This window comes from Neodiprion lecontei, chromosome 2, assembly GCF_021901455.1.
Source record: "Neodiprion lecontei isolate iyNeoLeco1 chromosome 2, iyNeoLeco1.1, whole genome shotgun sequence".
NCBI classification, from domain to species: Eukaryota; Metazoa; Arthropoda; class Insecta; order Hymenoptera; family Diprionidae; genus Neodiprion; species Neodiprion lecontei.
The window spans coordinates 23,308,584-23,327,063 of record NC_060261.1 but is presented as its reverse complement, the minus strand read 5'-3'; the positions used below and the strand labels follow the sequence as shown (position 1 = coordinate 23,327,063).

General features: G+C 40.5%; 1 protein-coding gene across 1 annotated transcript; it reads right to left on the bottom strand.

Moving 5' to 3' along the window:
• Positions 1 to 4,120: 4,120 nt before the first annotated feature.
• On the bottom strand, positions 4,121 to 18,479 carry LOC124293006 (jerky protein homolog-like). The gene is made up of 4 exons (XM_046731900.1): positions 17,975 to 18,479; positions 16,614 to 17,518; positions 4,394 to 4,582; positions 4,121 to 4,276 (listed from the first exon to the last, which is right to left on the bottom strand). The coding sequence occupies exons 1-4, from the start codon at positions 18,477 to 18,479 to the stop codon at positions 4,121 to 4,123; spliced, it is 1,755 nt and encodes a 584-aa protein (XP_046587856.1).
• Between the last annotated feature and the right edge of the window lies 1 nt (position 18,480).

The window sequence follows — 18,480 nt, the reverse complement described above, 5'->3', positions numbered from 1 at the left end:
TCGAAACCAGCAAGGATGTCAAACTCCAGCGTGGATTATCACAGCACGTACACAAGGGCAGCGGCTAACAAAGCTTGCGTGGTCTGTCGCAAGAGCCTGACGAGATGCGCTAACTGGGTCGACTGTTACCTGAGATGGGCACACCGGGCAGGAGGTTCCGACCTCAGCTCCTGCCCTCTCTGTGAGACCGAACGGCCAGGCAGCGAGCAGCAGAAGCACGCAATGTCGTGCCTAATGAGGTACGAGAAGGCGGTACGGGGAGCCAAGGCTGCAGCACCAGCACCGACACCGGCGTCGACGACAGCTGATGCGACGGCGCCAACCGCCTTGCCGAAGTTATTGAAGGCGCCTCCGCCGGCGAAGATGACATCAGCGACGGTGACACTCGCGGTAGAAAAGGTGAGGCGCGTGGTCTGCCCAACCTATGGGAAGAAGGTGGGTGACCAGCACTGGGAGGAGTGCTATCTGGAGCGCTACCTCTCACGTCGGAGGCCGGGAAGCAGTGATTGCACCCTTTGCGGCCGTGGAAGCTTTCGGTCGCCTCCTCGGCGCAAGGAAAGCCCCCGTCACCCCAGCGGCTCCGAGAGCCATCCACGGGGCCAGCCCAACGACCCGGGAGAACGATGCGCCCGTGCAGACGACGACGTCCCGACGCCGTCCAACTGTCAGCACAGAGGAGGGGTGTCCAGACCAAGCGGGACACCAAGGAAAAAGGGATCCAAACCGACCACATAGTCATCCTGGAAGGAGAAGAGACTCCCTTCCTGATAGACTTTCGAAGGCTAAGCAAGGCCATGATTCCCACGGTGCGATCACGCATCCTGGGGCGCTGGCTCTCACTCCAGCGAGAAATGGACCAGCTCCTCGGACCCGCGGAGGAGGACGCACCAGAGGAAGGCGATTTGATCGCCTGGGAAGAGCCGGCCCGCGAAGCACCGCCCGCGACACCAGACTCTCCGGTGAACCTCGCAGATGTTCTGCAAAGCGAACCAGAGGTCGTGAAAGACCTAATCCGGTGGGAGGAATCGCCGGGCGGAACTCCACCCGCGACCCCCCAAGCCGAATTAGCCGAGCCCGAAGAAGACGAGGACGCCGAGGCCATCTGAGGACACCTGAGGACGCCAAGGCAATCCGAATAAGAACAAGCTCACGAAGACGACGCAGCTGGCGAGGCGCAAGGACGACCGAGCGACGAGCCAGCGGCGAAGTGACAACGAAGTGAGTGAAATGACCAAAACAAAACGTGTCGTACGTGTGCGTGGGTTATAAAAGAGCGCATGTGCGATGTATAAACCATGTAACAACCGATCGATCAAAATATGCGGTCAGGGGTGAGCCAACCCTCCAGTGCCGGGGTCACCGTCGGCCAGGCGCACCGAGTCGATGGGGGCATCGACACCAAAAGGGGAAGGGATGTCACGAGCGCACCATACTCACACCTGAATATATCATCATAACCATGTCAATATTTATTAATATCGCTTTAGAGACGAGGAAGCACAGCTTGAAATTCATTAGTAAATTCATAAAATATTCATTATAAAACAGTTCGTGGCACAACCAAAGCGCAACGGCGTAGTTGACGGTCAGCAACGTCAGCGTCTCCGCGCCCGCCAGATCCTGGGTGTAATCAACACCGGGATGAGGCGAGCGCGAGATCACGCGCTTCAAGGATGACCGTCGCAAGGCAAACCTTTATTCCAAAATTGTGAATTCTGCAAAAACCTCGCTCGCTGCCCGACGCTCCAAGGGGTGCCGGACGAGCGAGCGAAGTCAGTCCCGTTAGAAAAAGGATCAAACCATCGTCAACGGAAACAGGCTCCTTCAAAGCTGTCGGGTATAGAGTTATCAGTCTTAGAGTCACCGACGAATAGAGAGTGAATTCCTCTAATTCTACACGCGGTTTTCGAAGCGTCTCGCGTCGCGACGTCAGCCTTTCAAAGCTAGACTTTGAGAGTAGAAAGCTGTGCCACGAACTTAATCAAGTTGTGTAGTCTTAATTGAATGTGAGTGTTAAAGCGTGAGCCGTTCTGCGAATTCGGAGCTGAACCACCGAAGAGTAAGTGCGAGAGAGAGAGAGTAAACATTAAGATAAAGAACATTGTAAGCTTTCCCGTCTCCCATTTCTCTTGCTATCTTTTTCATTAAACAGTTTGGTTCTAGAGAAAACATTCCTAATTTGAATATTGAAATCCTCCAATCCATTTCACAAGGATCGTCCTGTAGAGGACGATCACCTCCCGACCCACCAAAAAAAAAGAATAAACCTCTACGGTTACCTAGAGGGTTAAGTCGTCGCGTGCGAGACCGCTCCGCACGTGACAATTTTTATATATATTTTTAATTTTTTTTGGATTTTTAATTTTTTTTAATTTTTGTATTATCGTTGAAAATTGGACTTTTAGAAATAATAAAAAGAAGAAACATACACCACATGTGTATTTAAAGGTGCAGAGAAGAAAACTCAGTGACAGCCTTTAATAAGTTGGTTGAATATGTAGGATGGCGAATGGGTGTCTGCCACCTTGTAGCGGCCCCAGAACTTCAGAAAATTGTGATAGATAGCCTCTCCGCTTTGCTCGGACCAGAATCCCAAACCTTTATCATTTTCAATTAATGATAATCATTCTTCCAGATGATCGAGAAGGACATGGATTTTCAACGTGTGGGATAGGTTTTCTATACCATCCAAAGACTTTCTCAATTCTTTCACATGTTCGCCAACCAAGGGACCATCTTGGCCAGAAGTAAAACTGCAATTTATATCCTTGATCATCACTTTGAATGCAGCAATGCAAGGTATTATTTTGAAAATACCTACATCTTTATAAATTTGTGGATCGTTCAGTTTATCAGCTTCTTTTAGAAACTTTCTACAAGCGTTTCCTTCGAATGCATTACCGTGATAATTTTCAGAAAGTAGATGTAATTTTTTAAGCCATAACAGGGATTTTTCTTCGCCTACCAGTTTGACCAATACTTGCCAAGAGAGGTGGTTGCCGAACCCTTGTAATAGAGGAAACTCGGGAATTGGGCATTTTTGCAGAACAGAAGTATAATCTTCTTCAGATATAAGAGGAGGATTGACAGTGAATATATGAAGTGTTCTTCCTCTTCGAGCACAACTTGTAAGAATGTCTGTAAGTGTGTTTACATTTTGGAATCTTACGCTTCTGATGCGGAGCTCGTAAGACAGTCAATGACCGTCTGATATTGAAATGCGGATATGCATTATCAATATTAATATTAATCACGAGGCATTTTTCATTGTTGAAACGTAAAATTTTGAAAAACTGGTAAATTCGAAAAATTCACGATGGAGCCAGGAATCGAACCTGGTATTTAGCGATGCTTTACCGGAGCCTTACTCCACTAGACCACCTAGCCGCCCTGACTCTGATGTCGTTAATTCCTCTCATCACCAGTAAGTTCAAATTTGTTTTCTTGTGCTGTAATAGTATGTGTGAATATATAAAGTGTTCTTCCTCTTCGAGCACAACTTGTAAGAATGTCTGTAAGTGTGTTTACATTCTGGAATCTTACGCTTCTGATGCGAAGCTCGTGAGACAGTCAATGACCGTCTAATATTGAAATGCGGATATGCATTATCAATATCAATATTAATCACGAGGCATTCGATTCCTGGCTCCGTCGTTAATTTTTCGAATTTACTAGTTTTTCAAAATTATACGTTTTAACAATGAAAAATGCCTCGTGATTGATATTAATATTGATAATGCATATCCGCATTTCAATATCAGACGGTCATTGACTGTCTTACGAGCTTCGCATCAGAAGCGTAAGATTCCAAAATGTAAACACACTTACAGACATTCTTACAAGTTGTGCTCGAAGAGGAAGAACACTTTATATATTCACACATACTATCACAGCACAAGAAAACAAATTTGAACTTACTGGTGATGAGAGGAATTAACGACATCAGAGTCAGGGCGGCTAGGTGGTCTAGTGGAGTAAGGCTCCGGTAAAGCATCGCTAGATACCAGGTTCGATTCCTGGCTCCGTCGTTAATTTTTCGAATTTACCAGTTTTTCAAAATTATACGTTTCAACGAGGATTGACAGTGCTATGAGAGTCTTTACTAAATTTCTTTTTTTTCCTACAAGAAAGTGTAATCAGCTCTCAAGCTTCCAAATGTCTTGAAGTTTGGGCGGACTTCTACTCCAAAATCGTCGCTCAAACCTGTGTGGGAGTCAGTATTAAGGACATTCTGAGATGTTGAAGACTCTCTCAATTTCTCTAATGAGATGTAACACTAGAGACAGGGATAGGTTGCTGTTGCAGTTTGCTGGCCGTTTATAATTAATAAAAGTTTGAAGTCTGTGACGAATTTGAATGCAATATCAATAATCCCAGTCAACTAAAACAATACCTTCATGTTTTCGTAAGATTCCTTGATCTGAAGTACTAAGCACAGCATTATCAATTCATTCACACTAGTCAGTTTACCTTGTTTAGTTACCTTGTCACCTCTAGCAGGATAAGAAGAGCTTTTTCTCTTTCGTAGTCCATTTGCGCTGCATGATGAAGATGGTCCTTCTACTGTAGTGGGACCGTAGTCCTTATAATTGTCAAGAGAACAATTTTCAGGGAGAATGGTCAAACTGATTTAAAAAAAAATCTTGTCCTCCATCCGCGATAACTTTGATTAGAAAATTTCCTTTCAGTTTTCTGTTCTCTATAACTGCTTCGAGAAGTTCTCCAGCATTTGCGAATACAACAGGTCGAAGTTCTTTAGATATATTCGCCTTACCTACACATTTAAATTCAAACGAGTCTACCTTGTATACGTCCGCCAACACCTTCGATTGCTCTGAGGTATGTTTCAAATAATTCTTGGGAACAGAAAATCTTCCTGGACTGGTTCTCAAAAAGTTTGTTATTGTGCTCATCTGGTTACCTAAACAACCAAGTGTTACCCGTCAATCATCCAACCGGTTTCTTTAAAAGCAACTTTTCGATCGGCGCAGGAATTAACAGCTAATCTTGTTTTCCGTCCACTCGTAGACATAGTTAAATTAACATTTGACCCTTGTCGCACACTTTCTTCAGATGTACATTTTTTCTTTGTAAGATGTGTAGCAACTTGCTCTTGGGTTTTCTCCGCGAGCTTTTCAATAATCTCTATCAAATTGTCTCGAGAATTCTTACATTCATGTCTTATACCCCGGCCAATTCGCTGCAAATATTTCCGCATAGGTGCAAATGATCTGAGGATTTTTTTGGTGTTATCCCTTCGCATGAGGACGGTACTTTCTCAGGAGATTTATAACTTTTGGATACATCGACTTTATTAACAATATTTCTGAAATGGCCTCTTCCTTTTTGAGTTTTGACAAATCTTCGGAATCTAGCTATCGAACAAATCTAACAGTTACAGGTTTCGGAAGAGCGTGTCATGGGGTTGTAAAATTATATCAGCGTAATTAGGTATACATGGCAGTTGTCTTTTATAAATTTCCTTGTCATATTCTCGTATTATCAATCTACAATATCCACAGATTGACAATGGATATTTCTCGTCATTCTGATTAAAGTGAAGCGATAAGAACTGTTTTATCAGTTCTTCTAGGTTGTCATTCATGACAAAAAAAGATTCATGGGTGATTACAATTTTTCCACCACACGGGGCAAATATTTTTTTCTATTATCTTCATGGTTGCAGTTACTAGTGGGATTCATTTTGAAAAACAAAATGATATGATCATCACCCATTATCTGTTGTTGCTATGTATATTTCAAGTCGTTTTTCGCATGCGAGGGGACGTTTTTCCATCATGCGCCACCTATCGGAAATCTTCAAAACAGATATTCGAATTGAGCTTCGGAACCCGCAGAACCATTTACCTTTGTAGCCTGATAATATTCAAATGAAAATTTTGAGATTGGAATATTTTTTTTGAACAATTTCTGAGTTGTTTATTTAACAATTAATGAATTCCTGATTTAAATATTCTTATCTGTCTCTCATTCCCGTATATATTTATGATGAGAGATAGTTTTCAAAATTCTCCAATTTTTGCACGCTGAAAATCAAATTTTCATTTGTAAATTGTTTTTAACAAATTAAATAATGTTGTTTGCCGCATGAAATGGATATGGAATAGGTGAGCTGGGAACTTCGAACGATCGATGCGTAGTTAAAGCTCCGGAGAATTCGTTTTTACACATATACAATTGTTGATAATTCGGAAGAAGGATCTGATAGGATTTTGAACTTTGCGAATTTTTAAGGGGAAAAATCCCTTTGGAAGCGTGAAAAATAGGTATTTTTCGATAATTTTTTTAGAGGGGAAAAAATTATCTAATAATTTTCAAATTTTAACATAATTTTATTGAAGCATTCAAAGTAAGAAACAATTTTTTTTGGTGCGATGATACACAAAATGGCGGCGTTATTAAGAGTCTTCGGACGCCTGTTTTCCGTGACATCGAAAAGTGCTGCAGTTGTCACTCTTTTGCTGTTGATCTGAAAAAGATTTAACAAGTGTTATTCGTTCATTGACATATTAAGGGGAAGGATGTACCTAAAAAATGATGACAAAGTGCAAAATTGAAAATTTGGGACCCCTTTTATTCTAAGGGTCGAATTTTCGACCTTTTTTTCGACATGCTTGACCCCTGAAAAGGTATTTATTCACGCGCTACCTTTCGAACCTTAGGTACATCCTTCCGATAATATTACTGAGTGTGATCTCCCAAAACTTTATTGAAATCGGTCGATAACTTTCGGAGCTACAACACGAGCAGTTTTTGAAAATGTTGTTTCGCGATAATCGCGCTTAAAGTTTCAACATGTGAAAACTAGTGATTGTAGTGACTTACCGATTAATCAGCGATGCCAGGCGCGTACAGCAGACCTTCTTCTTTCTCGAAAAGCACATTTTCGGGCTATATTGCCTCGCGTTCCTTTCGGATAGTTTGGCATTTTACTTGGGTAAACTCGGCCGTTCGTGACAAAATTTTAACCGAAACTGAATCTGTTTTTTGGGCAACGTATCGTTCCGCGTACCTACCGTTTCACGCTATATGGATATATCTATAATGTCCCCTTTATAAAATTTCTCGAAACATTTGCCTGGTCAAAAAAAAAGGTAATTAAGGGAGCATTGTGATGTGAAGGTTGCTCCACCACTAACGATCCGAGCGCCCGACTCGCTACCTGACCGCACGGTATCGCTCCGCTCTACACTATATGCGATAACTCCGCAAATATTGATTATTTCGGGTTTTCCTTGGGTCAGTATATTTTTGGGGTATTATACTTTCGAAATATGTAAAAAAAAAAAATCGATTTTTTGAAAATTCTAAAGGGATTTCTCCCCTTAATGTCCGGATGATATGGAAACTTTCTGCATTAGCCGATTTCCCGGACATTTTCATCGCACTTTTTTTCCCTTCCTGATCATCGTGCATACTTGTTATGTATGCGGTATGAAATAAAGAGGCACATGTGCGTATAGAGATGATAAATATGGAAATATTTCTATACTCAAATCTTTTATTGTAATTCTGAAAATAGATAAAAATTATGCTACATGTCTGTTTTATTTATCCAACTATTGTGCGAACTATCAAAACCCAACCACTTAGCATAGAATTGATTTCCCCGTTTGCGTAATACTTGCTCCACAAGGTAGCCGTTGGGGTATTTTACTTTATCCAGCTCCTCCTCGTAGAAGTCTCCTTCGATGGGATGATCTTGATACTCGGCAAGTTTGTAGGTGGGTGGATTGGTATTTTTCACCTCACTCACGGTGAATATTTCAGTCGTCCAATTGGATGTATAGCCTTTTTCGAATACGTTCTTGTACTTGCTGATTCAAACTCGATCATCTACATTTAATTTCCGCGTCCGTTTACTTCGTTTGATTTGCCGAGGCTTGTATTCACTTCGATACAGTTGTTTTTCATCGTCCGTGCTGACATCCACCGGTTTCATCGAAATCGTGCGATGCTTGGTGTTGTAGTAGGACCTCATTAATTCACCTAAAATATCAATTCACTTGTGAGATCCTTGGAGAGTACACCGCTTCCACATTTTACTTTTCAACGTTCGATTAAAACGTTCGCATATCGACGCCTTTAAGTTGCTAAATGTCGAATACATTTTGATATTGTGCTGCTTCACGAAGGCTTTGAATTCGCTGTTGTAAAATTCTTTGCCTTGATCAACGTGCAGATGTGTAGATATACGGCTCTGGGCCAGGTCACGCATACTTGGAAAATATATCGATGATTGTTAGTAGGTATTTGTATCCATTGTTGTGCCAGCTGTATGCTATCATATCAACAAGATCAGCTTGCCAGGTCTAATCCAGTCCACGTATATCTACGAACCGACGCACAGTGCGGCCAAAGGCCCCTTTATGCGGCCAAAAGTCAAAAAATGTAGAGAATGATCCACAAATTGGTATATGAGGGTTTGTGGGGTCACTGATTATGAATTCATCATCAAAATTAGCAAATTCAAGATGGCCGACCTAGTATGGCGCCATATCGTACGAAAAAACTTATAAAAAATTAAATGAATTCGGCGATTGATTAGAAGTCTTTGTTTTGAGATTGTTAGGGTATGTGATTGAGAATGAACAAATTAAAAATGGCGGGGTGCAATATGGCGATGTTATACAGGAAAAAAATTTTGAAAAAATTATTATATTGTCACGTGCGGAGCGGTCTCGCACGCGACGACTTCAACCCTCTTAGATCTCTCAGAGGTTTATATTTAAATTTTGGTGGATTCGGAGGTGAACGTCCTCTACAGTGCGTTCCGTGTGAAATGGATTGGAGGATTTCAATATTAATTTAGGAATGTTTTGTATAGAATCAAAATGTTTAATGAAAATAGATGATAGCAAGAGAAATGGGAGACGGGGAAGCTTACAATATTCCTTATCTTAATGTTTACTCTCTCTCTTTCTCGCACTTACTCTTCGGTGGTTCAGCTCCCGATTCGCAGATCGGCTCACGCTTTCACACTCACGTTCAATTAAGACTACACAACTTGATTAAGTTCGTGGCACAACTTTTTACACTTAAAGTCTAACTTCGAAGACTAACGTCGCGACGCGAGACGCTTGGATCACCGCGTGTAGATTTAAAGGAATGATCTCTCTAATCGTCGAAGACCCAAGACTTATAACTCTATACTCGACAGCTTTGAAGGAGCCTGTTTCCGTTGATGTTGGTTTGATCCTGTCTCTAACGGGACTGGCTTCGCTCGCTCGTCCGACACCCCTTGGAACGTCGGGCGGCGAGCGAGTTTTTCGCTGACGTTTGCAATTTCGAACAAAGACTCGCCTCGCAACGGTCATCCTCGAAGCGCGTGATTTCGCGCTCGCCTCATCCCGGTGTTGATTACACCCGGGATCCGGCGGGCGCGAAGACGCTGACGTTGCTGGCTGTCCAACTACGCCGTTGCGCTTGGCTGTTCCACGAACTGGTTATAATAAAATATTTTGTATAGACTAACTAAACTATGCTTCCCTGTCTCTAAAGATAATAATATGAAAAATGATAATTGTTATAATCGGTAATATATTACAGTTTTGAGTAAATATGCGGCGCTCGTGACAATATTCTTATTGACATTTACCATAGTGAATCACATTACACATGAAGAGTTCAGAAGCGTAATGGATAAAATATTTAAAAGTTAGGTGTAGAAAATAATATTACATGAAAAAATTTGCATTGCTAATCTCGTCACAGTTGCAATCTTCTATATCTGTATCGGTTTCTGAGGCCGAAGAACTGTCATAATATTATAGTTCCGTTTGATTATTTACAGTTGGAGGAGCTAACAAATTAATACAATCTTCAGATAAAGATTTTAGTGGTTTCATGGGTAATCTCCGACAGCTGGAGATTTGTGGATCAGACGCAATCAAAAATCGTTTGAAAACATTCTCCAACGTTTTTTGACGATAATGTTTTCTTGCGAAATTCATGCGGTAGATCTTAAAAAAATTATCACAGGCTTCCTGCGCATCTTCGGACATTTGACCGATCGGTAACACCGAATGTTTTATTATTTCGGGGCCAGGAATCAAAAGTTTGTGAACCAATGTGGGCATATAATACGAGGGATATTGTTGTACAACGTCTTTAGCTAATTTTACTGCATACTGCCAAAAATTGTTATCATCAATACCATGACCACATGCAATAGTTTGTAATATAATATAAAAACGATATATAATATCTTCGTCAACTCCTGTTATTTGTGCAGCTTTTTTGTAGTTTTCAAAAAAACCTCGAACGGTGTTTCCGTCATTTGAGGTACCACTACCAGCTTTTGGCGTGTCAACATCGTGGCTGCGTATAACCCCCTCTCTCTTTCTCATATTCTTTTGCTTTACTGTATGGATGTATTTTCTTTCGAGGGCTCACTTTTATCTTTGTTTTTCACTTTGGTTTTTGAATTCTATGCTTTATTTCATTCTGTTTTTCATGTATTACTGTGATCGTTAAACCGAATATCTTACGTTTTTTTTGTAATACAGGACACAAAAAGTGAACGGGCAGCAACGTGCAGCTAAAATTGATTTTAATTAGTACACAATACTTTTACCTAAAACCTCAAATGACTTAGAGAGCAAGATGTAGTAAGATAAAAAAGTATTCACTCAATCAAATCCATTCAATTCGAGAAAAATAACCAAAAAATAGTCCTTACATATCTCCTTCTAAGAATGTACTATTCAGGAATTTATATTCAGAATTTTTTTCACTTATTTTACTCACCTTCAGCTGTAGAATCCATTTTGTTTTGTTCAAATTGCTTCAAAAACAAAAATTTGACGCCTGTTCATCCGACGCGTTGCCAGTCGCACTTTCCTAACCGTCGTGTAGCGTTCGGGCGAAGGACATATTCAGACTGAAATTATGGGGGGGATTTGAGGCAAGGGACCTCACTATGAACGTTTTCCGACTCCTAGGGGACTCCTTTAGCCAACGCAATGACAAAATATCCCCAACTAAAAACTTTTTTTTTCGACTTTTGGCCGCATGAAGGGGCCTTTGGCCGCATTGTGGGTCGAGACAATCTGCCAAGAGACTGCAAGTTCGTTTTCTACGTGGAATAACGAACGACAGTTTCGAATCACAGGCTCTCGTTGTTACGAAATATATACGTACGCCCAAAATAAAAAACCAGACTGGTTACAAAAATCCATGAAATACTTTCATCCAAAAAGTTTTACGAATAAGTATACAAAACACGGTGTTCTAAGTGAACCGATTTTTAAAAAACCGTACGAAGAATCAACCACAAATACAGTGGTGAAATGCGGCCTGATTGTCTGCAGATCGAATCGCTGGCTCGCGTACAGTCCTGATGGAATAATATTAAAGAAATATCAGGTGGAGAAATTGTTAGAAATTGAATGCCCATATCGAGGCACAACGCTGAGTATTAGAGAACTCTCGAAAAAAATACCCTGGCTAAATATCGAAACGGATAAAATAATAATGAAGAAAAAACATGCATACTATGCGCAAGTGCAGTTGGGTATGACAATTTTGAACGTGAACTACGCTGATCTCATGATTTACGCATCATCTGACAAAAGCTTTAAGATTATAGAAGTCGAAATAAACAACGAATACACAATAAAAATGTGACTGGACATAAAGTTGGCTTATTTCAATAACATGACTCACAATAGTTGCACGTCAATTCAGGATACTGATGGCGAACCGAAAGAACAAGCTTAAGACAATAATATTACAAAAATGTAAAATAAGATGGAGAGGGAATAAGATGTGATCTCGATTATGTGATATGTTTGTTATTGAGTATTTAAATATGAAAATTGAGTTTTGAATCACGTCACATTTATTATATTCCTTCATATTATTGTACACTTTTGTGTATACATACAAAAAAAAAGTTGTAATCACAAATCATATATGCTGTACATTTTGTTTATTTACTGTCGCAATCTGAATTGAATTTGTACCTTCTAGATCAGATCTCTTGAAACAAATTTGGAATTGTTTAGTATTGGTGAGAGTAGTATAGCAATAGGGGTTCTACTATCAGATTCCTATTACCGACACTTACCGAAATTCTCCCCAGACTCAAACGCTTTTCCGCGATGACGTCACAGTCTGCCGTACCGACTTGAGGTCAAAACCATGCCACCTTACCGACAGTTGTATCGGTCGACGGTGAAAATCGCACTGCTTTACCAACAATTCTTATCGGTCAAAGGTCAAAATCGTGCTGTTTTACTGACAATCTTACCGACCGAAGGTCAAAGTTTTTATGTAGTGCTCGTCTGCAAACGGTAGAGGGTGCAGCGAGGGCAAGAACTTTTTTAACGTCCCGCATTCTTTTCCCACGATAGGACTGCTGATGTGTTACATCAACCACCCCCACATTCTTTTCCCACGTTATCAACCACGTGACATTCTAAATGAATATTTCAGAGAACTGTTTTTCATCCACTCGGATATCGCTGACGTGTAACATCAACCACCTCACATTCCTTTCCCACGTTATCAACCACGCAACATTCCAAAATTAATGGTTCTGAGAATTGTTTTTCACTTACTCGGATATCGGTTTGATATCAACCACGTGACATTTTTTGGCTTGTAACTGTCATGTGAACTCAACGATGAATTTTAAACGGGTTCAGTCAAGACCAGAGTGCAAGGTCGACTGATAGCCGCGGTCCATTCAGAGCCATGGATCTGCGGTGTTGGGTTACTATCGCTCTAGGGATGCTAAAAGGTGCGCGCACTGACACAAACATGCGTACATCTGCCCTATAAAAAGGACGCTTATTACTGCAAGCGATCATGAAGTCACAACTTGTCAAGTATACGTGAGGACAAAGCTCAAGATGGAATCCTCGGAGTGTTTGAGATTGATCGGTATTATGGAATCGGCGTACAAAATCTTGGACAAATCACCATCAACAGCAGAGATTCAGAAATGGATGGAAGTTGGAAGTCAAAATATTCGGCTTCTGAACAAAATTTTGCGAAAGGCTTCATCGATTGGAAAAAAGATGAGAATTATCACAACGATCGGACTTTTGAAAGCGCTTGCGGAAAAATTCAAATGTTTTCAGAAAAAGGGCGGAGGTACGCGGAAAGTAAGAAGAAACGATCGAGTTCACTGGGAAGATTTGGAATCAGCTTTCAAGGGGAGAATTCGAACTGAATCCATGGTCAATTTGAAGCAAAAAGATGTAAAGAGATTTCCAGACGACGCAAAGGTACTAGCTGTGACAAGACTGAAAAACGCTTTGAAAAAAGACAGGAGCTTGAAAGCCAACGTTATTCTGGCTTGTAAATTTGAAGTTAGAAAAGATGATCGCACGGTGGGAGTGATCAAATTTTTTAATACGAGAAATTAAATCATCCTCCAGACAACGTATATCAACGAATGGTTCATCGAAAACGCGACAGAGCGTTTGTTGAAAAAGGTGAAAGATTTCCAGGAGAAGGATTCCGGCTGGTCGTTACTTGAAATTATAAATCTTACCGTCAACATCAACAAGTACGTACCATTACGAGGCGGTGTCTTCACATACACTACCCAAAGATATTCAAGAGAAGAAGGCTGTGGTCAACATCCGAAACAGCGACTCGTATTGCTTTCTTTGGTCGGTCACCGCAGCTCTGTTCCCAGCCGACAACAACAATCCCAACGCGACCAGCTCGTATCCGCATTTCAGCTCAGTGCTACGGTATGATGGTATGAAGTTTCCTATGTCTCTAGACAAGAACACCATTTCAAAATTTGAGAAGCTTAACGGCCTTTCAATCAACGTTTATGGTATAGACCAAGGTGATCGGAAAAAAGTGAAATAGTACCGATTCACCTGAGTCAGAATAAGTCTGATGAACCTGTAATTCATCTTTTGGCGAAAGGAACTGAAATCACTGACGATGACGACAATGATGTTGATATGGAAAATTATGAAAAAAATTTAATTTTTCATTTTACTTGTGTTCGAAATGTGTCTCAATTAACAAGATCTTGAATTTCTAAGCACAAATGTCGTACTTGGTTATGTGATAGATGTTTGACTCACTTTCATTCTGAAAAGTGTTTGACAAAGCACAATGTAGATTGCATGAATTTAAACAAAACCGAAGTTATTCTACCTATAGAGGAGGAAAAGATACTGGAATTCGAAAATTTCAAGCTCGAACCGTTCCATTCTGCATTCACGCGGATCTCGAATGTTTACTGGAACCTACGTTCCAAAGATGGATACAAGAACAATTTATCAGAAGCATCTTCCGTATAGTATAGCTTATTATCTACATTGTGCGTTTGACGATTCAATTTCAAAATTTAAAATTAATCGTGGAGAGACTTGCATTCAATGGTTTGTGAAAGAGTTGGCGGAATTCGCACATTCGTTAGAAGCTTATTTCAAAACTGTTGTAACGATGGAACCGCTCAAATTCAATCAAATCAACGAATTTCATTCAACAACAGTGTGTCACATTTGCGAAAAACCGTTTACACTCACAGACGTGGAACATCGTGATTACTACCATTTCACGGGAAAGTACCGTGGTGCTGCTCATCGAGGTTGCAATCTAAATTACCAAAATTCGCACACTATCTCAGTGATATTCCACAATCTGTCGGGTTACGATTCACATTTTCTGATCAAAGCACTGGCTACATCGTTCGAGGGAACAATTGAGCTTCTACCCGTGAACAAAGAAAAGTACATTTCTTTTACAAAATATGTCAAGAAGACGTAAAGTTTAGATTCGTAGATTCGTACCGTTTCATGCCCAGTAGTCTTGAGAAATTAGCAACGTATCTCGGTGATGATCAAAAATCAATCACACGAAAATTTTATCGTAGCTCAGATAAATTTCAGTTATTGACCAGAAAAGGAGTGTTTTCGTGCGGATACATAGACAGTTGGGAGAAACTCGAGGACAGACGTCTACCATCCAAACAACAATTTGAAACAAAATCAAATGATCGGGATATATCAGACGACGACTATGCACAATGCACATGTATGTGAAGTTTGGCAAACTTTTAACGTTCAAACTTTGGGAGAGTATTCGGACTTGTATTTACAGTCAGAGGTTTTTTTTTCCTAGCCGACGTTTTTCAAAACTTTCGACAAAGCTGTTGGACAACGTACAGCCTGGATCCGTTACATCATTACACTGCGCCCGGTCTGTCGTTTGATGCGATATTAAAGTGTACCGACATCGAGCTCGAGCTTCTCACCGACTTAGATATGGTAATGTTAATCGAAAAAGGTATCCGTGGTGGTGTGTCACAGTGCTCGAATAGATACGCAGAGGCGAACAACGGGTACATGGGAGAGGAATTCGATCCTGAGGTCGAAGAATCTTGTCTCATGTACTTTGACGTTAATACTTTGTACGGTGCTGCTATGAGCTTTGCTCTGCCATACAGTTACTTCGAATGGGTATCATGCTTCGTACAATGCGACGTTCTTACCATCTCGGACGATGCGGAGTTTGGTTACATACTGGAGGTGGATTTGGAGTATTCTGAGGAACTGCATGAAATTCAGAAGGATTCACCACTGTGTCCGAAGCACTATATACCTCCGATTTCGAACAATAAACAACCGAAACTGACGCTCACGCTACTTTCCAAAAAAAACTACGTTGTTTACTACAGCGTTTCACAACAATGCTTGCAATTACGCCCAATATTAATCAAAATTCACAGAGTTCCTAAATTCAGACAAACCCCGTGGCTCAAGAGATACATGGATTTAAATACCGGCTTGCGGGAAAAATCTCACAACGAATTCGAGAAAAATTTTTACGAACTGATGGAAAACGCAGTCTTCGGCGAACCAATGGAAAATGTTAGCGAGTATGGAGATCTCAGGCTGATCACGAAATGTAATGGAAGATACGGTGCTGGAGCCACTATAGCCAAACCCAATTTTCACAGCTGCATCGTTTTCGACAAAGATATAATTATCGTCGAAATGAGTAGGACGAAAGTCAAGTTGAATAAAGCATTGTATGTAGGTTTCTCCATATGGATCTAGCTAGAACATACATATATCTACGATATTCATTGTAATTATATTGAACGGAAATTTGGCAACCGATCAAAATTAATGTACAGTCCGACCTCCAAATAAGAAACCCGGCAATAAGAAACTTTCCCCAGTTCCTCACTCGAGCGCTTCCCCCACTCCGACTTAAACTCCGAGCTCGAGATTTTTGTGCGCGGAACGTAAAAACAGAGAGTAGGGCATTTAAAGATTTTCATATAAAACAGTAAAAGATTCCGAGACGTGATGAAAATCGTTTTCGTCTTGTTGAGTATCATTTTGTTCTACAACGTACTCAGCTGACGGTCGAATATTTTCGAGGCAGTCGAACTCTGCCATCGAAGATTAATCCTCAGAAATATCGACTGTTTCTTCTTTTAGATTAATGGGATAAAATAATATGGACATAAAATTAAACGTTTATACTCACTAGACGATGGCATAACGAGCATAGCTCATGGCCAATTTTAAAGAAGAAACAAAAAGAAATAATACGTTACGTTTTTCGGTTTTTTGAATCTCATTTAATACCGTTGTTGCGCCTACCTCTTCATATCCGTCGACTTTTTTCATGAGATTCAATAGCTCGGTTACGTCTCGATCGTCTGCAGTTATCGATTTAAAGGTGACGTCAGTGCCTACAGACATATCGAGATTATCAATAATAAAAGAGTCCTCGTCCGTTTGAGTCGACGCATCTCTGATTTCTTTGGGCCATAAGTTTTTCCAGCATTTCTGCATCGTTGTGGGTTTGACCTTTTTCCATGCATCAGCAATCCAGAAAATCACTTTGTGCACGTCAATTGTCTTCAAAAACTCGATCAGCGTCACGTTTTCATTTTGAGCCTCAACGATTGCATTTACGAGGTTAATCTCGTAATGTAATTTGACGGTTTGGATAATGCCTTGGTCCATAGGCTGAATCAGAGAGGTGACATTTGGCGGAAAAAAATTTACTTCGATGTCGTTAATTTTTACGTATCGATGAGATCGACAATTGTCGACGAGAACTACTGCCGTCTTTGGTAAGTTCTTGGAGTTGAGAAAACTTTCAACTTTTGGAACAAAAACATCTGTGAACCATTCCTCAAAAATCTCTTTATTTATCCACGCGTTTGTCTGACTGCGGTACCAAACTGGCAATTCATCCTTATTCACGTTCCTCAGACAGCGTGGATTTTTTGATTTTCCAATCAAGATTAGAGGCAACATGAAAGAGCCATCAGCATTAGAACACGTGGCTATAGTAACCCGTTCCAACTGTTTTTTCCCACCAGCAGCTTGTGCCTGATCAGCTGCAACAAATGTCCTCTTGGGGGTACTTTTATACACTAGCCCACTCTCGTCCATATTGAAAGCTTGGGACCTTTCAAGTTTTTTTGTAGCCACCATTTCAGCAAATTCTGCTTTATACACATCAGCTGCTTCCACATCGGCTGATAGTTTCTCCCCTTAAAAATCCATAAGACAAATATCATCATTTATTGGACAGTTTTATTTAACTATTTACTAGTTTTTTTGATCATTTATTAAAAAAATAATTCTATTATTGTTTACAATGGAAAGCGGAGCAAAGAGAGTAAAAAAAAGTTCAGAATCAAGTAAAAAGCTAAATTAAGTAAAAAGTAGAATAATGAAAATTCCATTTTGAATAACCCGAAAAACAATCATAAAATGAAACATATAAACCTCACAAAGGCCAGGTTTCTAATCTAAATACAAGAGTCGCAATTTTTCGCAATACATTTCGAGTAAAACACAAAGATATTCCTTAATTACGAGGAAAAAGGAGGAAATAAGGTAAAAGGGTGTTTTTACTAACACAAAACTATACATATTTTGTTAGGTGCTCCGATCTTTTTCCTCCCCTATATTTCCAATCACCTGTGACCTGTGATAATACTTACCGGTGATTTTTAAATTTTTAATGTGGGTTCGTTTCTTCCATTTCTCTAGCCACCCGTGGCTTGCTTTGAAATTTTCTGGTCCGCCGATTCGAGAGTTTATCACGAGAGCTTGTCGGCATAGCATTGGTCCAGAAACTGCAATGCCTTTGCAACGACAATCAAGAAGCCACATGAATAATTCGGCGTCACGTTCATTTGTTTCTGAAACTTTTTTCAATGTTTTCGAATGGCTCGTTTTGGCGGCATTCTTTATTATCTCCTCATTGGATCTACATTTGCTGAGAACACTTTCATTCAAGCCGTATTTCGCACAGAGTTCTCGAGAGTTCAGGGTTTTACACTCTTCCAAAATTTTCTTCTTTTCTTCAAACGTATATCGATTACGTTTGGTCACAGCAACCTCTTTGTTTGAATTAATATCACTTTGTGGCGGAGATTCTGTAACATTCTCTTCGACTTGTACACTGCAGTCTGATCTCTTACGCTTTTTCAACGTTTCGGTCATT